The 23234-nt window shown below is 37.1% G+C and overlaps 1 protein-coding gene across 1 annotated transcript in view; it reads left to right on the plus strand.

The window, feature by feature from the left end:
- Positions 1 to 23234, plus strand: part of THSD7B (thrombospondin type 1 domain containing 7B) — an 808984-nt gene that overhangs the window by 780130 nt on the left and 5620 nt on the right. Inside the window, exons 21-27 of the mRNA XM_087435109.1 lie at positions 3688 to 3833; positions 9051 to 9210; positions 10313 to 10486; positions 10586 to 10681; positions 13061 to 13143; positions 15658 to 15850; positions 19291 to 19378. Coding sequence (XP_087291235.1) covers positions 3688 to 3833; positions 9051 to 9210; positions 10313 to 10486; positions 10586 to 10681; positions 13061 to 13143; positions 15658 to 15850; positions 19291 to 19378 — 940 coding nt within the window. The remainder of the gene's footprint in view (positions 1 to 3687; positions 3834 to 9050; positions 9211 to 10312; positions 10487 to 10585; positions 10682 to 13060; positions 13144 to 15657; positions 15851 to 19290; positions 19379 to 23234) is intronic.

A 23234-nucleotide genomic window follows, 5' to 3' on the forward strand; every position in this document is an offset into this window, starting at 1 on the left:
ATGCCAAATCCAGGTTTCTTTTCACCACACATCAGCTAAACTTCTCTTTCTCTCGTATTCTGTATTACATCAAACTTTTAAATATCTTTAATTTGGCAACATCCTCCACTGCTCTTCCTCACACCTGAAAATTCACTATCACCAAAACAATTTCTTCAGACTCCTGCCATTAGGGGTCCCTTTTAGAATAATTATTTCTGAGAGAGGCTTGTTTGGTTGAATATTCCATCCAGTCTGATGTTTGGAATCCCAGGTAATATTTGACCACTGCCGTGGAGATGGCAGCCTTTCTTGTGGATACCATCCGTATTCCATGTAGCTAGATTTTATATTTACAACTTCAGAATTTGTGAAAGAATACTAATTAGAGGGGTACTTTCTCTGATTATTTAATTTATGCAAGTAAATACCCCTGACTTAAAAAGAAAAAGGAACTAACTTATTAAAAGATATCAAGTACCCCCAGACACATCAGATCAGTTACCTTTTACACTGTGATGCAATGTTATTTTTATTGAACTTTAATGTTAGCCAATTAAACATGACAATATACTTCAAAATGTAGATTTATTATACACTCATTTGTTTTAAAAATGTACTCTTGGTAGTAATTGGCATTATTTGAAACTCTTATCTTTGTGTTTGGATAGCAAAAGGCAGAGAAATCATATGGCTATGCTTTCAATGAATGGTTTTAAGACTTCATTATTTCAAAAAGTAATAGCATCATTTTTTTCTATTGAATTCATTAAGCTCCCTCAAACTCTGTGTCCAGAAGAAGATATCTGTCACTTTAATGGAAAGAAATAAAATAGTTCTAAAGTAATGGCCATCTGTATGCCATCAATTCAAGAACAAACTTGAAGTTATTTGGTTATATTGAAATAAAGCCTCTTGAGCTGTGATAAAGGCAATACTACATTGTCATTATTCTTACAAAGATGAATATAGAACAGAACGTAATTATTCTAATGACATTAGGGTAACAGGTATTTAGGCCAAGAGAATAAACAAAGATTATTATAAAACTGAAAAATGTTTAAGCAGGAATTAATGTAAAATCTTGAGCCAAATGTGTTCATCAAGCAGGGACAATATTTCTTATGAATGAGGTAATGTCCAACCTATATGATTTGATTCAAATGATGCTGGGAAGAACTCTGTCCAAACACATGTTTCACATACATGTTCCACTCAATGCCCAAGGATGCAGAATGGGTAGCTTCTGCTGTTCACCAAGCCCACGTTATCATTGACACAAATTTACCACCATCCAAAGTTTCCTTTATGTTTCCCATAAAAGACTTAGGTGCTATTCTTGCTCTCTTGCCTGGTCTACCCAGCATCATGGCTAACCCAGTGGCCTCTGAAGTAAAACTTTCTAGATTAGAATACTATTCTGCAATTTACTACTTTTTTGACCTTAGACAAGTGACTTAAACTCTCTGTGCCTCAGTTTCCTCTTCTATAATATGGGAAAATAGAATTTTCCCCTAGGGTTGTTATGATTATTAAATGAATCAGTGTATATAGAATATTTCCTAGCACATGGTACTTGCTCAATAATTATATTGATATTATTATGTCATCACACATTTTCAGATACCAGATATCATTTAGACAATTTATGAAAACATGAATTAGTGCTTAATATATATGAAACACCACGTTAGGGACAGAAGCTCAAATCTCAAGGAATTTAGAATCCAGTGATTAGAACTTTTTAGTTTTCTTCAAGGGTTTTCTCAGAGAGAATTACTTTACCACCAAATCTATGATAATATTCTGGTGGCCACTAAAAGGTCTAGTTACTGAAAGTGTGAGTCACCCTTACTTGTCCCTGAACTTGAGGGTATCTGAGAATTATTCCTACCCCAGGCTTTCAAGTCAATTCTATTTTGGGGGGAAGTCATCACTAGCTTTCCATTTCTCTTACCATATAAATGTAGACTCTTTGACATTGACTAAAAGACCCCATTTTGGGGCCGGCCCCATGGCTTAGCGGTTAAGTGCGCGCGCTCCGCTGCTGGCGGCCTGGGTTTGGATCCCGGGCGCACACCAATGTACCACTTCTCCAGCCATGCTGAGGCCGCGTCCCACATACAGCAACTAGAAGGATGTGCAACTATGACATACAACTATCTACTGGGGCTTTGAAGAGATAAAGGAGGAGGATTGGCAATAGATGTTAGCTCAGAGCCGGTCTCCCTCAGCAAAAAGAGGAGGATTAGCATGGATGTTAGCTCAGGGCTGATCTTCCTCACACACACACAAAAAAAGACCCCATTTTTAATAGCTTTAACAGCATTTCCCCACCCTATTCTTCCCTTAGCCGTCTCTGTTCCAGCCACATTAGTCTGTCAGGTCCTCAAACATGTTCTGCTCCTTTGCATCTCATGAGCTTTTCACATGCTTTTTCTTCCATGTGGGACGCTCTCTGTACATCACATCTGGCTTACTCCTTCAGATTTCTGCTGAAAGCTCACCTGCTCAAGGAAATGTTGTCTAATTCCTTCCCAGACTGGGCTGCATCCCTGTAACATGCTCTCAGAGAACCCTCTGTTTTTCTTTAACAGTTATCACAAATACAGTTACAAATAATTAACTTTATAACAACAATAGTAGGGCATCACATTCACAGATGATAACTAATAGTCATGCAACTATATGCACTTAGTACCTCATTAGTAAAAGAAGAGTAAGAACAAGAATGAGTGGGAGAGAGAGCAAGACAGAGGAGAGAGAGAGAAACACAAGCATTTAAATTCCATCCACTATTCTACTTAATGAGCTTATGACCTAAAGCCTAGGAGTGGGCAAAAGACGACATGGGAGCCCTGCTCTTTCCTCAGCTATTCTTATTAACCAATTTTCTTTCATTAGGAAATGGAATATGAGTATTTGAACATATGTTTTTCAAACATCATGGCTCCTTCACCCAAACCAACAACTTTATCGTGTGCTCAGTGAAAAAAGAAATTGGTCTTAAATTCTAGGAAAATTGGTCATGTTGAATTAATTGAGAGACACTATTGGGACCTCGGGGGGGCACCTTTCTAGGGAATTTTCTGGGGTAATTTAGATTATGTGCAATTTTTTATCTTACTTGCTGATGTAGAACCTAACAGACATGAAGATGCCTTCATGTTATTTTTTAATATTTTTGTTTAATATTTGTAATCCTAGCCTAAAACATAAGGTCTGTGAGGGCAGCAGGTACATCTGGCCATTTCATCACTGTATCCCTAACACACAGCAGGATGCCTGGATTCTATTAGAGCTTAATAAATAAATATTTGTTGAATGAATTAACATTCTGCCAATGTTTACGGGATCAGTCTATGTATTTGGCAACAATACAGAGTTTGGATTTAGGAAGACTAAAGAAGTAGGAAGACAGAATTTCAGATCCTTGAGTATTATGCAGACTTCAAATAACGTGTGTCTCTGTAAAAACTTAAATTAAAATGGCAGAAAAACTGAAAGCTGCACGTCAAACTTCAGTGTGTGTTTTTTTTTAATTGAGGTAACATTGGTTTATAATGTTATGTAAATTTCATGTGTACATCGTTACATTTTGACAGTGTTTTAATGAAGACTTATGTATGTAAGGCAACGTTCTGTCCTTTAATTCTCTTTCCAAGCCAAACTGAAACTGAAAAGCTGACACCTTCGTTATCATTTTAGGTCAAATGACCCGGACTCGATTTGTCATTATGCCAACCCAAGGAGAAGGACGGCCATGCCCTACAGAGCTTACCCAGCAGAAAACCTGCCCGGTGACCCCCTGCTACAGCTGGGTCCTCAGCAACTGGTCTGCATGTAAATTGGAGGTAGGTCGTGTAATGACACTTAAAGAAATGATTCTCAGTATGTCCAAATCACTTGTCTGGTCAAACCTATGCTCTGATGGAATAAATTTCACAGCACCAGTGGCCTGGCACAATGTATTTTTAAGCAATGGAGAACATGGAAAAATACAACCAAATGACTTAACCTCATGCAGAGTGATATTGCTGGGAAAATAAGTAGCCATTCATTAGGCATTGATTATAATAGACCAAATCATGGGACTTTCGAACTCTTTGGCATCCTCCAGGATTCTCTGTTATTTTCTTGGCTTTTTGGAAATATCAAGGTATTATTTAGTTAGGCAAAACCCTGATGCTATGGAAATGCACTGCTTGCTGTAGACTGTATTTCTTAAAGAGGCACTTTTAGGCTTGGACAAAATCTTGCATATGGGGAGAAAACCAAAAGTGTATGAAAGTTATATTTTAATATTATTACACGAACCAAGGTTACTACATTTTCCTCATTGATTACTTTTTTATTGGGCTGAAATATAAATGCCTAGCAACATCATAATATATCACATACCCAGAGCTTTTGCTGGATCAGCAAAGATGCCCTACAGCATTTTCTCTCTGGCTTCTTGCATAAGAAAAAGCACATTGATTTTTCCTATTTCCTTATTTTACTAGTTTATCCTTCAGCTCATGTTCCAAAGCATATTTTAATTAGGTAACAAAAATTTTCATTATGCATTAATAAATTTGCAGAGTATTCTCATAGAGATGTTTAGTCTTCCTGTCAGGATGACATTGTCATGCAGCATATTTTCTTGCAGAAGTTAAATGCCCATGTATTTTAATAAGTCCCAGAGGAACAAATATGTGTGGAACATTTGTTCAGTCTCCTTTTTACAGAAAATAAGGTAACCATGCTAATTAATTCGAAAATAACCTAATGGCTTTAAATATGAATACTTTGTCTACTAGTCTAAACTCCTCATTTCTAAATCTCCAGCAATTTTTAAATGCTGCTTGGAATCACACTTAAGAAAATGGAAGGAATATTTCTCTTTATTGTTGTGATAACTGTTGATGGAGTAGAGAAAATAATCTCAAAGAATTTAGGAACACATTGCAAGGGAAGGGAGAGAAAAGAAAGTAAGGAAGAAGAGACAGAACAAGGGAGGGGGAGAGGGATGGAGGGAAGAAAGGCTGGAGGGCTGACATACTCCATGCTCCTAGTCTTAGCAGGCATACAACCGCTTCTATACCTTACTTGTTCTTTTGTATTTTCTCTTTTATCTTCTCAGATGTCAGTAGCCTTTTCTGATAGACAAGTCTGCCCACCTGTCCCATAGGAACATTGTGGGGATACGCCAGATGTCATGTTTCATTTTGCTGTCACATATTGAGCTTTTGCCAGAACCATAGGGGCATGAGTGGTGGCTTGTGAACATTCTCTGTAGTGGTGCTGGGGGTGCTGGGAGTTGTGGCATCTGTTGGAGATAACCCAGGCTTGGGGGCCCTGGAGACCACAAGAGCAGGTGATCGGTTTGTATATCCAGAAATTTGAGCTTCCTCAGATTCCTAGATGAGGTTACTCCAACTCACTGACACTTCCAATCAGGAGGAAACTCTGGAGTTAGACTTAATCCAGGCAAAGCTCTCAAAAAACAAGTCTGTAGTTAAATACTCTGGGGTGGGCACCTTACCTAAACAGGGCCAATCAGCATTCTTCCCCAAGAATTTGGAATGGAATTGAAGCTGTTCACAGATACTGTATTCAGGAACGCTTAGCTGATACATTTTCCCACCTTGTAGACAAAGTCAGTCACTCAGAAGCAAGAAAAAACAAAGAAGGTGACACACAAAAAAAAGCAGAGGCCATAGAGAAAGGGAATCGTGATAATACTTGAGTTGAGTTTTCCCTGAGTTTGAAGTGCATTCCTGCCTTTCCTAAAGCCTAATTGTGAACTCTTTGTGAGGTAGATAACATAATATCTTTTCAGTGAGTTGCCTTTTCTTAAATTTATATATAAACTGAGTTTTTGGAATTACTGATCAAAATATGTGTGGGCCTTTGCACACAAAGGAAGAACACCTGTCACAGCGGCACTTCTGCTTTTCCTTGTCCTGTCACGCCCTAACCTACCACAGACAGTTTTATCATCTGCTCATTCACTGAGGTGGTGATGATTCATAAGTGGCCGATTGCCATAAAATGTATCAAACCATAATAGGAGAAGCTGTACGGGGCACGGTAGATGTGCCAATTCTGCCACTATCTTATGTGGAAAGAGATTAACAAAAGAAAGTGTTTATCCTCAAGCTTCACATTTTTTAGTGTTTCCTACCTCTTTCTTTCCAGGTTCCTCAGCTGATAACATATATCCACACATATGTGGATAAATCTGTTTAGGATCTTAGACTCTGGAGTCTAGCAGGCCTAATTTTGGTCAAGGTTCTGCTAGTTCCTAGCTCTGCTATTTTTGCCAAGTCTCTGCACTCTCCAAACCTCTGTTTTCTTATCTGTGTCATGTGGGTAGCAATAGTAGCTATTTTGCTATGGGCTTTGGTAGGGATTAGACATGTTATATATGGTGCTTAGCACAGTACCTGACATAAATTAAGAGCTCAATAAATTGTAGTTGCTATTATAATTTTGATTAAAACTATGATTATGATTATTAGCACCATCTGCCTATCCACATCTGGTGGAGATGCCAATTCAAGTATACAAATGTCCATTAATGATCAGGACAGTGGAGAGTTGGTGAGAGGATCCACGCTGTTGACAATCTTGCTCTAAGAAGCCTGGGTCTATTTTCAGTCCCTGTGTAAAGTCTCATGAATGAGAGTGAGTGAATGCTTGATTTATGAATGAAATTATCATTCTGATGCTGATTTCTCTTCATTCAGGGGCTGTTGTGGTCAAAGGTATAAGAAATTAAGGTTGAAGATGGATACTTACTAGGAGCATATTGTTGTTTGTCTTAGTTTTTAAAGTGATCCCTGATGTAGACTTGTTTCCTGTCATTTCTTCACCCTCCATCTCCTGGAATGTCAAATAAAACTCTAATCAATCACATCTTCTCTTACCTGAGGCTCCAGATAGCAGTAATTTCAAATTTCACACATGCTGCAGTATCTTCAGAATCTTCTCTCCAAGTACCCATAGTCTGGTACTACATACACCTTAGACAATTCTGCAATGGATCCATCATCTGGAACAATAAGTTATAAGAGAGAACCCTTCCAAAAAAAGAAATGTGACGTACACTAGTTATTTTCCACTTTAGGGAGTGAACATTTACTAGAACATTTGCTTTGAATAATTCTGTGAATTGATTTTAAATCTCCACTTATCTCCAGAAAAAATGCACTTAGGTTCAAAATTAGGGTGAATTCTTTTTGACAGTTTCACAACAGCCATAGAAATGATTAGAGCAATTATGAGGTATTGATAAATCAAGTGCAAGAATTGCCATCTTTGATAAACAAACCATAATTCTTGTTAAAACATCTCTAGAAGAGGATATGATGGCCCCAATTTATGTGCTGACTCAGATTCTTTAGGCTTTAAGTTGCTACAACTTGGAACTCCTCCAAGTTGCACCTTTTCTTTTGGACAATATATCATAACTTTATGCTAAGAATTTTTCTCAGCAGCCACTCTGTACCATCCCGCACCTCCAGCAGTCTGTCCACGATCTGCCCTTGACTCTCAGCAGCTGCTGCCACAGTGCCTTGACCTCGTTGGTGCTCGGCAGGCCCCTCAGCCCTGGGAGCACCTGCTCCATGCCCTGGAACACTGTCATGACTGCTTTAGCTGACCACCTTGTCCTCCTTCACTCCTTCCACTGCAAGAGCCACGGACGCTCCAAGGCCTAGGCAATGCAATTTCTCAATTCTGCAGGGGGGAAAGGATAAGAAGGAAATGAAGCTCGGTTTCCCAGTGCAGAGCACAGTTATCAGAATGTCACCTAATAATGGATTGTAGCATGTAGCATCTCTGATTGCAGTAACAGAGGTACAAAGGCTCTCTCTCTCTCTCTCCAACCATACCAGTAGTAGTCATGAAGGCTCTAGCTCTTCCAACTTCTGGACTTAGGGGAAGCTGAGTAACATACCTTGGAAGTATAATGAAGTGAATACTCTCTGGGATGAAGGTTGATCAATGAGAACTGGATCCAAGTGGGAGCTGGCATTTACATGCCTCTCCCTTCTTTTTCCCTCCCCGCTTCATGGATGGTACTGAGGCCTGGTGATACCACATGGCCTGTCTGGAAGATGTGATGGGTGACCAAGAAACCAACTGTGTTTTCTTGTGGAGTTGAGGCCAGCTTGCTAACGCACTGCCTTATTATATTTGCTCTCCCTCTGTCCCTGCTCCAGTTCTGCCATCCTGGAATTTCACTTCCTTAGCATAAAAGCTGTACCTTAGGTGCTGTTTTCTAAGGTATTTATGCAAAAACAGAGGTATCATCTGAAGTTATCCAAATATCCAATGGACTTCTTTTTGAAGTATGAGCACCTGAATAAAACTGAGAACTAAAACTCATCTCATGTGTATCTGCCAAAATGAAAGGCTTTCTACTATAACATCAGGCAGATGGTTGGGTCAGATAACCACTAAAAGCCCTCCGATTCTAAGCTTCTGTTTCTGTGAGACATGGCACAGATTTTTTCTAATTGCCCAGAATTATCTGAGTGGAATTTGTATGAAATCTCTTTAAAGAACATTATTTAGCACAAAACGCATGCTGGGAAAACAACTTCTCATGGCAATAAAGAAAATCAGTGTTTTACTGGAAACCCCAGCCTAATCCGTGTGAGAAAGTACTGAATTCCCTACAAAGGAAAAGCAAGCAAAGTAAAAGAGAAATGTATGCCCTGTGGCTGTACATGCTCTTTTGGGGAGTGATTATGGATTAGGGCCATTTTATCACATACACCTAGACAAATTATGTATTGTTTTTCTTTTTCAGTCAATCCTGGCTGAGTTCCAAAATGAATTGTCATATTCTGAGTACATAAATTCCATGGCATAAATTTGCTTTTCTACTTTAGCTTCTCTTTCAGCTCTACAAGAATTGCTCAGTGATGCTTTATTGTTAACGATTGAAAGATAACTCCCAAGAGGAGAAAGTTGATGAAATACACAACTAGGGTTTCTTGGGCAACCGGGTGGCAGGAGTCAAAACTCTAAGATGGTAATTATTTGGGTAATTCTGACAGTATCATTTCCTCTCACAGGGTGGAGACTGTGGGGAAGGAGTCCAGGTCCGCAGCCTCTCCTGCGTGGTCCACAATGGTTCAATGTCTCACTGGGCTGTACGTGTAGACGATGCACTGTGTGGAAAAATGCCCTTTCAGGACAGCATCCTGAAGCAGCCGTGTGTTGTGCCTTGCGCAGGTATGCAGTTTTAAACAGTTGTGAGGACCTTCCACGGTTATCTTTTTATTTATTTATTTTCTTTTATCTGGAGAAGCTCTGTCTCATCAAAATTGAAGTTTTTAATTGACTTTAATTCATTTTTAATTGTGGTTATCACTTTGGAATATAACTACAGCTTCAGTGGAGGCAAAGTAGGCAAGAGGAAGAAAAAAGGCACCAGATTTGGAAAGTTAAGAGCTAAATTAGAATCTTGTCTTTATCACTTCACTGACATTTTCCCTGGGACATAGGGTCTAGCCCCTTTGAGCAGTGGTTGCTCCATCTATGAAATGTGTTAATAATACCTGACCTAACAGCACCTAGCACACTGGCCAGCACTCAAAAAATGTTGACTGAATACATGAGTGGGTGAATGTCTGGCTGATGGCATGGTGGGGACAAGTAAGACTATAGGTTTATGAAAGCACGCTGTTAAATGGTCAAGTTCCATGTAATTGTGAAGGCCATTATTAGTTACATAAAATGTATGAGTTATTTTAACCCTAATAACACAACTTAGCTTGTGTGGCATAAGTTTAAGGTGGCTTAAAATATCCTTATGATATGGCATGTAACATGCATGCATGTTTGTAAACATTTACATACATATATGCAAATGTGTGTGTTCAGATTATTAAATTAAATGTTCTTTAGGCCCAAAGATATTCCACTTAAGTGACCGACTTATTCCCTTTATATGGTTTCTATGAACATCCATTTTATGATGTTATGCTGCTCTTTGAAAACTGAGTTACTATCATCTTTACATCTCTCTCTAAAAAATTTTATTATCACTAGCAGACACATAGTGTTCTCTAGATAAGACTACTGTGATTTGAAGCAAAGTAATGGCAATCTAATTTTTGGCACTCTCTTGCTAAACTAGATTAAACCATAATGTACTTCATCATTCTTGGTACTTTCTAATGGGAAAGTTGGTCAGAGTAGAATGTATAGTATCTAGAAACCACCCATATCACTGCACAACCACCACACATCTCACTATGAACCTGTCCATGTGAACGTTGTCAAGTACCAGTTTTCATGTTGTCTCCCCTGCTCTGTACTGCACATCATCCAGGAGACTGCCATTTAACAGAATGGTCAGAGTGGAGCACGTGTGAACTAACCTGCATCGATGGAAGAAGCTTTGAGACATTGGGCCGCCAATCTAGGTCAAGGACATTTATAATTCAGTCTTTTGAGAACCAAGACAGCTGCCCCCAGCAGGTTCTAGAAACACGCCCTTGTTCAGGTACCAAGAGCACTTTTCAGTTCTTAGCCTTGATTGATCAATGCTTATTCTATTTCATGTGAGGTATAATAGAACCACTGTTATCATATTTGCTTTCAGGAGGCAAATGTTATCACTACACATGGAAAGCAAGTCTTTGGAACAATAATGAACGCACTGTATGGTGCCAACGTTCAGATGGCATTAATGTTACAGGTATTCCTACCTAAGATTTGTGTGGGCACTTCAAAAAGATCCCTGAGTGTTGCTGTTTGTGAGAATTAGCTTACAAATTATAAGCAAGGGAAGACTGGGCAGATGGCCTTAGATGATCTTCATGGCAAATTGTCATTAGACCTCTGCGTCTCAGAAAGCAAACAATTCTATTTGAAGACCCATAATATATCAGACAACTTAAAGAAATAAGCTGAAATACAATAAATTTCCTTAAATATTATGATCTGAGAGTGAAAAAGACAGATGCTAATTTTGTGTGTGTGTGTGTGTGTGTGTGTGAGGAAGATCAGCCCCAAGCTAACATCCATGCCAATCCTCCTCTTTTTGCTGAGGAAGACCGGCAAGACAGATGCTAATTTAAAACAATGGTCTCTAAAATTTCAAATCACGTACCTTCTCAGTGAAAAGTTTTGAGGACATATGTCAACATATATTCCCGCGTTTCTATGCTAATATATCAAATTATAAAACATATACAGAAATTGAAATTAAAAGGGTTGATAAAGATATAAAAAATTAAATTATCATATTTGTGGATGGTGCAAAAATCTTTTTTGCTGTAAATTATAGATGCTTGCATTTGTGTACTGGAAGCTTAGTTTTTGGATATTGTGCTAGTCGTGATTATTATTTAATATCTAAATATAGACTGAGGGAAGGGTTCCTCACTCATGATGGTGGATACAATTTGATCGACAAATGGTCTTCCCAATAATTTTAAAGGTTTTTTATTTTGATGCTTTCTTATCAGAGAAAATTTAATTGTGTTTTTATTTAGCACGAATAAGGCGGCTGACAATGAACTTATCGCAGGAGTGGGAGAATTTCTATTCTTCTATAGGAACAGAAGAATTGTCAGCTCTGCCTTTTTCTTGTTTACCTGTTTTTGCATTATTGGTATTCCCTTTATTCCATAATTTATCCATATAATAACTTATTTTAAGCTACTTGTCCATTTTGTAAGTTATTGTTAAAACTAAATGTACTGTAACTCTACCTAACCAGGAACACAGAAAGCATCTTACTCTACAGTAAGCTTGGAGTTAAGCTGGTGAGGGTTACACTATCGAATTCTCACAAAGAGTACTTCATGCACAGTGTACACCATGTGCACATCTGATGAATCAGCTCAGGTTACTAGTATCATCTGCTACATATTATTGGAGTTTAATTTCATTCTTAAAATTTAAAAAAATGTATAAACTATATAAATTCAAATATTTTCTTCCCAATTCCGAAGAGATCCCCGCCCCCAGAATGCACACACTGCACTTTGGAGATCACTGGCTTAAAGAGTGGAAAACACCCTCTCCAAACACAATTGGTAGCAACAGGACTGTGTGGTTATTGCCACTAATGCCCATGTTATCAATTTCACACCTAGGTGGTAATTCTGGATTGTGGGGTTTGTTGTTTTATTTCTGTATGGATGGTTTGTTTTATTTTTCAAGTAACAGTGAGAATTTAGCTGCTTCATTCCCTGGGAAAATGTAGATCTGACTGCTCTTTACACTGCCTTAGGCCCAGAGATTTTTGTTAGCTACAAAATCATACACTATAATTGGTAGACAGTTATACTAATGCAAAGGCTAGAACCTATAAATGCAACCAATATTATAAATAAGGTTTCAATAATGCCCTCGAATGTTATGTCAATCTTAGCTTAGTTCCTTGAATCCAGGAAGGCAAAACTGATATGTAAATGATTTTCAGATTATAGGTGCGTGCATTATTACATCCATTTATTCAAAAATATTTAATGAGCACCTACAAGTACTGTGTAAGATGTGTGATTGCCCCTCCTGGAGTGTATACATCTGCTCTTAAAAATTTGTCTGTGTGTGTGTCTGTATCCTGATTGAAATACATTTAAAAATGTTACCAAAGCATCTGAATTATGATCCCATGAATTGATTAGTGGCATTCTTTTAGCATTTGGGTATTGGGATTCAGCTTAGTGCCTAGTTGGGGTATTCGGGTGCTAGAGAAAAATATACATAGAATGGGTCTTCGAGCAGATATGTTTTCTGTTCCTGAGCTTAAATTGAGATTTCATCAATTCTTTTACTGATCCTGGTGCTCACAGACTTTGCCCTCCAGCACAGCCATATGATAGAATCACATTGCCAATGAGCAGATATAAAAACTCTATTGTAACCATCTTCTGTTAGCAGAGCCTTCCATCTCAAACAGTCCATCCTGGAGTAATCAATAAAATAAGACTGGGCCACATGTCAGCAAACGTATTAAAAAAAATAAAACAGTTACAAAATGGCCAGTGCCAGAGAGGAAGAAAAAAAATTTTTTTAATGTTTATCATAGAAAACTCTGCAACTGATGGTGGGATTTCCTTTGTAGGAGGCTGCTCCCCCCAGGCACGTCCTGCTGCTATTCGGCAGTGTAATCCCGCCTGCAGAAAACCTTTCTCCTACTGTACCCAGGTGAGTCATGTGCTGGAGACTTCAAGTATTTTAATGGCTGTGTTATGCACTTGCTGTCGGATGTTTTCCATTCTGCTATAGCCCAAGCAGCAGTTCCGTGTACCCGCGATACCATCTAGAGGCATGTGCAGGAGTAATCACAGCTTTTAAGAATTTCTTTGCAGGGCCATGTGTTAAGAACAGCAGTCGTTTTTTCTATAAGTTTGTCTATAGCCAAATCTGTCTTTCAGATATTTAATTTGTGTTAGCTCTATTTATCAATAAATGTTCTCAGTTGATTTATTTCCTCCATTCTTAGCCTTTCATATACCTAAACTATTTTGAAAGATACTATAAATGCATGTTCATAGTTGCTAAATACTATTTAGTAAAATTGATTACACTACTATTACTGTAGTGTGAGTCAATTTCTAGTTGATTTTAAATAAGTCAAATATGTGGCTATGGATAATAATTGTGTCTATATATATATAAATTTTTTTACAGCAGAAATCTTTTGTCCCCTTTTCCTCTCTTACCTCCCATATACCACTGCTCAGGATTTAATGCAAAATTTGCACTGTATTGCAATCAATGGCACTCATAGTGTGCAGTGCATATATATTTAAAAAAATGTATGCCATGTCTCTCAAGAGAACGAGTTTCTTCTTGTAGTTTGCACTTTCCAAAAATGAGTAGGTTAAAAATAACTAAAGCACTCAATCCTATTTGTGGCTCTTCTACTCCAAGGTAGGTTAATTTTTTCTTTTTTTGTGTGTAGAAGATCAGCCCGATCAGCCCTGAGCTAACATCTGCCAATCTTCCTCTTTTTGCTGAGGAAGACCGGCCCTGGGCTAACATCCATGCCCATCTTCCTCCACTTCATATGGGACGCCGCCACAGCATGGCTTGACAAGTGGTGCGTCAGTGCACGCCTGGGATCCAAACCGGCAAACCCCAGGCCGCTGCAGTGGAGCATGCGCACTTAACCGCTTGCACCACCGGGCCGGCCCCCTAGGTTAATTCTTTACCAAAGAAAAGTCAGTGACTGAGCTTACAGAAAAAAGAAAGAAAAGAAGAGATCAGCAGCAACTTCGTGGCCTAATGATATTTGCAAGATAGAAGTTGTAGCTTTCCACCAACTCTCTGGATACCCTCTTTAATAAATATAAATTAACTTTTCCCTTGAACCTTTGGTCTATGAGACTGGTTATAACTTTTCACTCAGACTAATAGAGCTGCATCTTGAAAAGATGGCTTTCATAGCTGAGCATATACAAATTTTCTTAATTAGTTCTCTCCATTGAACACTGTGTAATGCCTTCAATTAAAACCAACTGGAAATACCATAAAATTGTCATTATTATATGACTGCTGCCTATTTGCTAACTGTGGGAAGTTATTAATTATACTATATGCTTTTCTGACCTTTTCCTTCTGTGGAAGATTGAGGTGTGCCCTCTTTAGTTTTAGTATCTACTGCTCCTCAAAATCATGTGTTCATTCACAATTGATGACCTAAATAAATCTGGCTGATAAGGATTGACTTAAGTACTACATGAGACTAGGGCCTGTTCAGAAAATGCCAGATACACAGTTTTAGGTAAGGAGCCCTGATAGCAAAGTCATAGAGATTCATAATCTTATGCTTAATTTTTTCTGTTCTACTCTGTTGTCTCTATGTTTGCTGGAGGAAGGCAGAACAATTATTTTCAGTTTTGCTTTCAAAAACAGATAGAAATCCTTGTCCATAATACTTCATCATAGTCAGCTTCTTGGAGAGGCTTATTGTACATGAATGGCCAGGAATCCATAGGCAATTATGAAGGACACATTGTCACAATGCCAATTAGGAATATGATGATGTGATGTGACACTTGGGTTACTAAAGAGAGGGATATATATATTATGTATGAGATATCATATAAATACCTCTCATCCCTCTCTTGGACATGTGCATTTGGTGAAGTCTTTTTTTCTCCACTTGGGCTGCCCTCCTTGAGTGCTGAACCAAGCCTACCAGCAGAGAGGTAGTTCAGACTAGTTAGTGATTAATGGTAGAAGGTGATAGAGGCATTCAGCAGCTGGGGTAGCAACAGACCTCAAAGACGATATGTACATAATCCCTGCTGCTTTGCTTCTCAGTATCAAGGGCAGGTTGGGGTGAGTGGACAGGAATCTAAAACAGCTGGGGGAGAGTTGAGGCTAATTTGATTAAACGCCTTAAACATCTCTATGAGAGAGAAAAGGATGTAGTTAATGCCCTTTTTTGACAAAGAACTGTGATTTCATATTTGGAAGGTGTAAGATTTGTAAACCACTAGAAAATCTGATGATTTATTTAAGGGTTGACTTTAGAATTCAGAAAAATAAACTATTTATTGGATTTTCATCTCTTTGGCAAGTCTGTTGCTGAAAAACCCTAAATTTCCATGACATATCATGCAAATATTAAGTGATCCCAACATTTAAATTTTTCTTTTTTCCTCTGCACAACTCACTGTGTAACTGTAAAAATATTTTTTTATTGTGTAGGGCGGAGTCTGTGGTTGTGAGAAAGGCTATACAGAGATAATGAGATCAAATGGTTTCCTGGATTACTGCATGAAAGTACCTGGCTCAGAGGATAAGAAAGCTGATGTGAAAAACCTTGCTGGGAAAAACAGACCTGTGAATTCAAAAATACATGATATTTTTAAAGGATGGTCTCTTCAACCCCTTGATCCAGGTATGTTTCAGTTATGAGTAAGAAATGTAAGTTTTCTTGTGGGGGGTTAGGGTTCATATTGTGACCCCTGCTCATGATGGAAAGAATGGAGGGAAGGAGGAAAAGAGGAGAGAAGGAAGAGGCAGTATGGTCTAGTTCAAGGTTTCTCAAGTTTGATTGTTATATAATGTATGTATGGTCCCCTTTAGATGTAAAATGTTCTCATGGGTGGTTGGGGATAAGTCTGTCAACCCTAGTCTAAGAGATACTGAATTAAGTAACTGAAATATTAATCTTTAAAAATATCTTTTAATTGTTATCTCTGTGGAAGACTTTGCTTTTATAATTGTGAATTTCTGTATATAATTGAAATTAAAAGCAAAAATTGGAATAGATGCTCAGGAATATACAGATACCTTAGGAAATGTTCAGGGAACCTATCTGATTTGAGAAACACTAGAGAAATGGTAAAGAGCATCAATTTCAGAGGCAGAGAGACCTTGTTGGCATCGTGGCTCAGAATGTACCTGTTTTATGATTGAGTGTAATTTCTTCACCTCTCTGGAACTGTTTCTTCATCCGTGAAATCAGTCTAGAGGCATCCATCCTGCAGGATTGTTCTAAGTATTAGCATAGCGTTGGGCCTGCAGGGCTCAAGTGTTGGTGGTTATTAAGGACAGGAGTGAACATTGACGAAATGCTTTCTGTGTATCCTGTGGTTCTGTGCTGATTATATTGCGTGAGGCATCTCATTATGTCCTTGCAACCTAATGAGATGCTATCATCCCATTTTAGAGATTATGAATCTGAAACTGGCAGTTCAAATTAATTCGACCAAGCTCAAACCACCAGTAAATGACAGGAGGGTTTGAAAGGCAGATCATTAAGGCCTTTCCATAGCACTGGTCTCTGCTTCCCACTTTTTGAAGTAGGCGGAAAAGGAAAGTAAGATTCTCTGTGCCTATCACACATACCTCTTCTAGGAAACAAAATGCTACTAATGACTAAGGAAAACGGCATAACTGACAGGACATGGAGAGGGAAGAGACAGACAAATCTCAGGCAAAATATACCCTGGGAAATTTCCTCCCAGATCCTAGACCTTTGCATACCATAAGTGCTTTGATGATGTGCTTAAATGAAGCAAAAACCAGAGCTCAGGCCCAAGGGACCCTAGATTTAGTGGGGGAAACAAGATGTACCCTCCTCATCCACCTTTTGGGGATAACCACAATATCTTATTCACTTTTGATTCCCCTATATGTCTGGGCATGCCATGGATGTTTAAAAACATTATATTTATTCTGTGACTAAAATAGTAGTAGATTTAAATTTGATATGAAATGTAGCCAGGCTCACCCATTGCCTCTAGACCCTATTTCTGGAAGCAAATTAGAGTGAGGTCCCAGAGAAATGAGTCTTCAAATCCACAAGTGAGGTCCTTAACATTTGGGGGTCTAACTAAAGCATCAATAGTATCATGTATGTGAATATCTGTGTGTATACGCACATGTATATATACAAATATATGTGTATATTCATATATACTATTGTGTACATATGTATGTATGTAAGCACATATATGATATATATTTAGTCTTGGAAGAGAGTTTATAACTTTCACTATGTTCTCATAATGAGAGTATAAATTGGAGCAACCTCTAGGAGGCCATTTAGGCAATATCTATCATTTTGATCTAAAATTTCTTTCCTAGGAATTCATCATACAAATATATACACATATACTAAGAAGTATGTAAATGATATTCATTACATGATTGCTTGTTATATAGCAAATGAGTGGAAACAACCTACATATCTATAAATAGAATGGGAAAAATATGATACGATTATGCAGTATATCTCCAGATATATTAAAAAGAAGATAAACCTGCCTTTGTGAACTAGCATGGAAATATACCAACATGTGTTGTTAAGTGGAAAAAAAGGACCAAAGTGAATGATATATACCACTTGTGTATTTTTTAAAAAGGTGTATGTATTTGTGTGTATGTACTCAAACTCTTGCATATGCAGAGAAAATCATGAAATTATTCACAAGGAAACTGGTAACAGTGGTAGCTCCTAGGTAGGGAACTGAGCAAGGGTGGCAGACTTATTTTTTACTACATATCTTTTTTTAATAGTTTGAAGTTTGATCCAATCTATTCTGTTATTACAGAAAGTTATATTAATTAATTCTTCTTTAAGTAACATGGCTTAAAGGTCATGGAGCACATACCTCTACACTGGGGATTTAAAAGCACTGTCCTCCCAATACCTCAGCTCTTTGAGGTTTAGAGGTAAGAAAATGAAAGCTGTGTTCTCACTCAGGGAAGACTTTTCTTTTTATTGCCGATGTAAAAAACTCGGAATAGGGGATTTCATCATTAGTGTTTCAAAGAGATCAGAATCAAAGCTTTGTTAAAAGTTTTATGACCATAGAAAAATATCATTACTACATTAAAACCTCATTCTAAAACCTGATTGAGGCTTGCAAGTGTCTTGTAAGCAAAAACTATAATAGGTAGTCGTAATATAATTGAATGTAATTGTGCTTTTATTCCAAACAAGTGTTGTTTACAATAGATTTTGATTGTTTTTCATCTCACGGAAGCCTTTAGAATAAGATGCTAAGTGTGATCAGTTGCAGGTCCAAAAAGCACATATGTAGTATAATGAAACTTCTGTGTGTGTATATCTTTCAGAAAGGAATGCAGTTTCTTTGGGATGCTGAGGCATTGCCTTTGTCTGTCCAGTTCTAAGTTTAGTTAACTGTATGCTCACATAAAATAGAGCAAATCACACTATATTTCCAGAAACAACTCAAATTTCTATCATATATAGGAAAAACATACATACACTCAAGTTATACCTTATATAGTGAAAGTCACAAAACTGATCAGACTATTTGGCTAATCTATTTTTCTTCAACTCTAGCAGATATCAAATCCAAAATAATGTATACATGTACACATGTGGTTGTAGTTTTACAGTAATTTGGTGAATTGATTAGCTTCTTTGGTCATGAATTTTTTCTTTTACCTAACATCATTCAAGAAGCAAAGCCACCAAAATGATCATAGTAGTTTTCTTTGCCTACAGGATTATCTCTTAATTTATTTCTCTCTTCTACTTATGTTGTCAAAATATTTTGCAATACTTTTGTGTTACATGTATGAGACTATACACATGTGAAAATAAACTCAAAGTAGCCTGCCAATTGTTAGATTTTATGAAGTAATGATTGTTAGTGTTTAGCAATGTGAAAAATTTGATAGACTATCTTACATTTTTACCTGATATTTTTGTTACATTTGATAGCTGTCACATATAGGTATTTCTACCTATGACGTATGCAAGTCTCAGAATTCAGATGAGAAATAAAATAGGTTATAAATAAATTCAGATGAGAAATACAGCTTTGTACACTAAGCTTACTTTATCTCTATTTTAAACAGATGGCCGAGTAAAAATTTGGGTTTATGGAGTTTCAGGTGGTGGTTTCCTTATCATGATTTTCCTAGTATTTACTTCCTACCTTGTTTGGTAAGTACTAATTATTAAAAAGTTTATATTCCTTGTTTTTATGGGTGGCATATTATACTAAAATGAAACAAGTCAGGATCATTGACCGTTATAATAGGAACCTTGAACTCACAAATTGTCACCAACAGTAGAATTGTTGAATAGTTGAAATGGGAGATCATTATCTTTATTGTCTTTATTTGAAATAAGATTTTTTATTTGGTTTTCAAATAACATCAGAAGGTGTGAGAGACAAATCATTAGTCAGGACTTTCACTTTTTAGTATTTTGACTTAGATCAGTAGTTTTTAGCTTTGACTACCCATTGGCAACTCCTGGCATCTCCTGAGGACAGATACTTGGGTCTCAGCCCCAGAGATTCTGATTTAATTAGTTTTTCATGTGGCCAAGTGGTCTAGATGTTTCAAAGTGCCCTGGGTAATTCTAATATACAGCCAAGGCTGAGAACCATTACTCTAGATAATTCTAGTTCTTAAATTTTAAATTGGCCTATTTTGACCAGTTAGGTTAAAGTGACCAGTTGGTTCAAACAACTTGTTAGTATATTTTAAATAGTAGAGCCAGGTGTTTATCTATACTAACTAGCTATGAGAGAAAATTTGACTGTCAATTCCAGGAACCCCATTTTGTAAGTGACTAGTTTCTGAAAATCAATTCTCAGAAAATGATGATTAGTTTATTGTACAGAATATGTTTTAGCTTATGAGCTGGTCTTGAAACCAGGCAGAAGTAAATACATTTGAATGTTTTCAAGTGCGTTGAGACTATTTTATTAGCTTCCTAAGCAAAATTTTCAAAAGATTTTTTTTTTATTTTCATGAGATTAAAGTGTTACTTCACTTTTTTCTCCAAAGCAAGATATTTATATTCATCCTCTGTCTCATGGACTATTTCCTTGAATTTTTACCCAAGTTTTAATCTCGATTCAAATCCAGCCTTTGTACATTTAGCCTCAAATTCTGTTTCCAAGGCTACACAGATTTTTAAATCTTTGCTCTTGGTTGGTGAAAGTTAGTGAAGAAAATAAGATGACTTTAATTCTTTGCCACCTGTAGTGACAGAAATTGAATCTCTAGAAATTGGATTTCTATCCAACTTTTGTTTCCACAGTGTTGTAGTAAAAAATCACACCTTCAATTAGTCATTCATTCTATAATCTAATGATTTGACCTATTTTTATATTTGAATTGATCAGTTTTGTAAGTATGACCTAGATCCTGTCTTAATGAACAAATGGGAAGTTGAAAGCATTATATGAGGTTCAGAGTGATAGGAAGCATTGAACTACCAGAAAACATTAGAAAAAGAGGAAAAGGTCTTAAATTGCAACAAAGGACTTGAAGGTTTGACAGATGAGAAACTGCCCTCAAAGCAAAGGCCCAACACAGTGTAAGGTCATCAGTCTATTAGTCTGTAAAAGGTTGGATGTGTTCTAGTAATAGCCACATCCCCAATTCCAGATTCTATGGTTCCCTCTTCCTTCGAATAGCTAAAATTAACATTTAGTAATACTCATAAATTTTGCCTTTTTACGTTTCTCCATTTCCTCCAACTTAAAATTGTGTTAATCTTAATCCATTCCTTAGTAATAAATATTTATTGAGGCCCTTTCTGCATGACTGTAGGCTCTGGGGATTAATTAGGTACATCACTGAATTCTGGTAACAAACATAATTTTCTAAAGAAGTTTTAATATAAAAGGTCAATAGAATTTCCCCTTACTTTTCAGTGACCAGATTACATAAATATTTCTGTACATTATTTCTCATATCAATTTTTTTTATCCTCAATGCTAGGTCTTAATAATCCCCCTTTGGGAGTAGCACAATAGCTCCATATTTGGGCTCGTTGACCAATGCTCCCCTCTGCATTCTACAGCCAGGTTAGTCTTCCTAAAACTTAGCCAGGTGATCAGCCCCTCTCCTATTCAGACACCAGCAGTGGCTTCCCACTGACAGCAAAATGAAAGTCATGTTCTGGGTGCCTAGGCAGTCAACAAAAGGCTTCCACAATTTGAGCCTGAACAACTCTTTCAACTTCATCTTCCACTATTTTACCATTGTAGAAAATAAAAAGACAAAAATTTTACTTTCTTAATAAACTTTTCTTATTCTGACAAAATAGTAAATTTTCTACTCTATTTAACCAATGTTCTTTATATATTCCATCAATAATCCTATATTACACATTATTTTATTATAAAATATTCATTTTCTCTAATTTAATAACATGGTTTTATTCAAAGTTCACATCTTTTTTCAGATCAGTCCCTCTGTCGTTGCTTTAGTCTCCCTTTCCACAATCAAATTCACTTCTTCAAGTTTACCGTGTTCGTTTCCATCCAGGTTGTTTGAGATACAGCCCTGCTTTGAATCTGTTTGTGTTGCTGTTTCAGAGGCTTTATTCTAAGACCCAAGTACCTAGTCATGTATGTTAGGGAAGTTGGCCATTTTCTTTGTACTGTGCATGTATATTTATGATCTCTATTTAGAAAAAACTTTTGTATTGTAAAGGCAGCTCCTCATAATATGAAAGATTTATAGAGGTTGAATATAAGGCTAGAACCTGTTTCTGAAAGATAAATTTTGGGGAGAAGTAACCTTATATTAGGGCACTTACGGTGGTACCTTCTAATTTTGCAAGGAGGCTCCTGCTTCCATGGTTTATTCCTTATATCCCAATCATCCAGAAGGAATTTTTCATCATTAGCTATTTCATTCCACCAGTTCTTCCCAGTAAAACTCAAATTTTCCTTATCAAACAGTTTGGCGTAACTTGTCCATGCCTCCTCCCCTGGGGCATTTATTCCATACTGATATTGTAGTTATTTGTATAAACATCTTCCTCCTCTATCAAACCCCAAGAACTTTGTGGGAGGGATGGGAAGAGGTATAATGACTATGTTTCATTGATATATATTTTTAGAACACGTTTGATAAATATTTATTGAAAAAATGAATAAGTGAGTGGACAAGTAAAGCAAATCATTTATTGCCCATGATTTTCAGAGACAAAGGTCAGGAAAAAAAAATCTAATATTTATATTTCAAACAAAGTACTTTACATAGATTGCCTTATTCAGTCCTCACAATAAGCTAATGAGATGTTGCTATTTTCCTCCTCCTTTTAAAGAGAGAGTAAGTGATCCTCAAATAAGTTATTTAACTTATTTAACTTATCTGAGGTCATCAGCCTGGTAAAACCAACTCCAGGTTTGCCTAACCCCTAAGCATACACTCTTTCCACTGGCCTCCCAGTCTCTGTAATTTCTTTCTCTTGAATAATCCTGAAAACTCTTTAGACTCAATGTAGTATCTACAGCTTTCACATTTTTTAGAGGCTCCTCTTTTCCCAAGTAAAGTAAGCTATAGACCTGGGAACATACCTGTTGATATCAAAACACATACCATTTACTGTTACATATGAGCTGCCTGAAGAATCCAAATAGATACTTTCACAGCATCTCCTTCTATTAAATAGCTTGCAGAAGAGTTAGAGGATGACAGTTTTGGAGACTTGATATTTTCTCCCCAAAATAAAAGGCTTAGGACAAAAGAACTGCTATAATATGCCTGGTCTTAGGTGTATATTTCAGATGAAGGCAATTTATAATAACACTTGGAAATGCTTTTGAGAAAATATAGAAAAACAGTCTTCTTAAGGACCATTTCGTGGAGATACAACCTTTTGTACATCTGCCATTAGTGTTCCGAGTTTTTGAAATATTCCTGGTGCCCCAGCTCCCCTGACAATAAAAGATCCATGAGGCAATTTAGTGAGGACGACCACTGGGTGAGTTCGTAGTTAATCTAAACATAGTGCCTGGAAGTTACTCCGGATAACGACATCCATTCTG

The sequence above is a fragment of the Ceratotherium simum genome, chromosome 9 (assembly GCF_057802395.1).
Source record: "Ceratotherium simum simum isolate JZ-2026a chromosome 9, ASM5780239v1, whole genome shotgun sequence".
In the NCBI taxonomy this organism is placed as follows: Eukaryota; Metazoa; Chordata; class Mammalia; order Perissodactyla; family Rhinocerotidae; genus Ceratotherium; species Ceratotherium simum.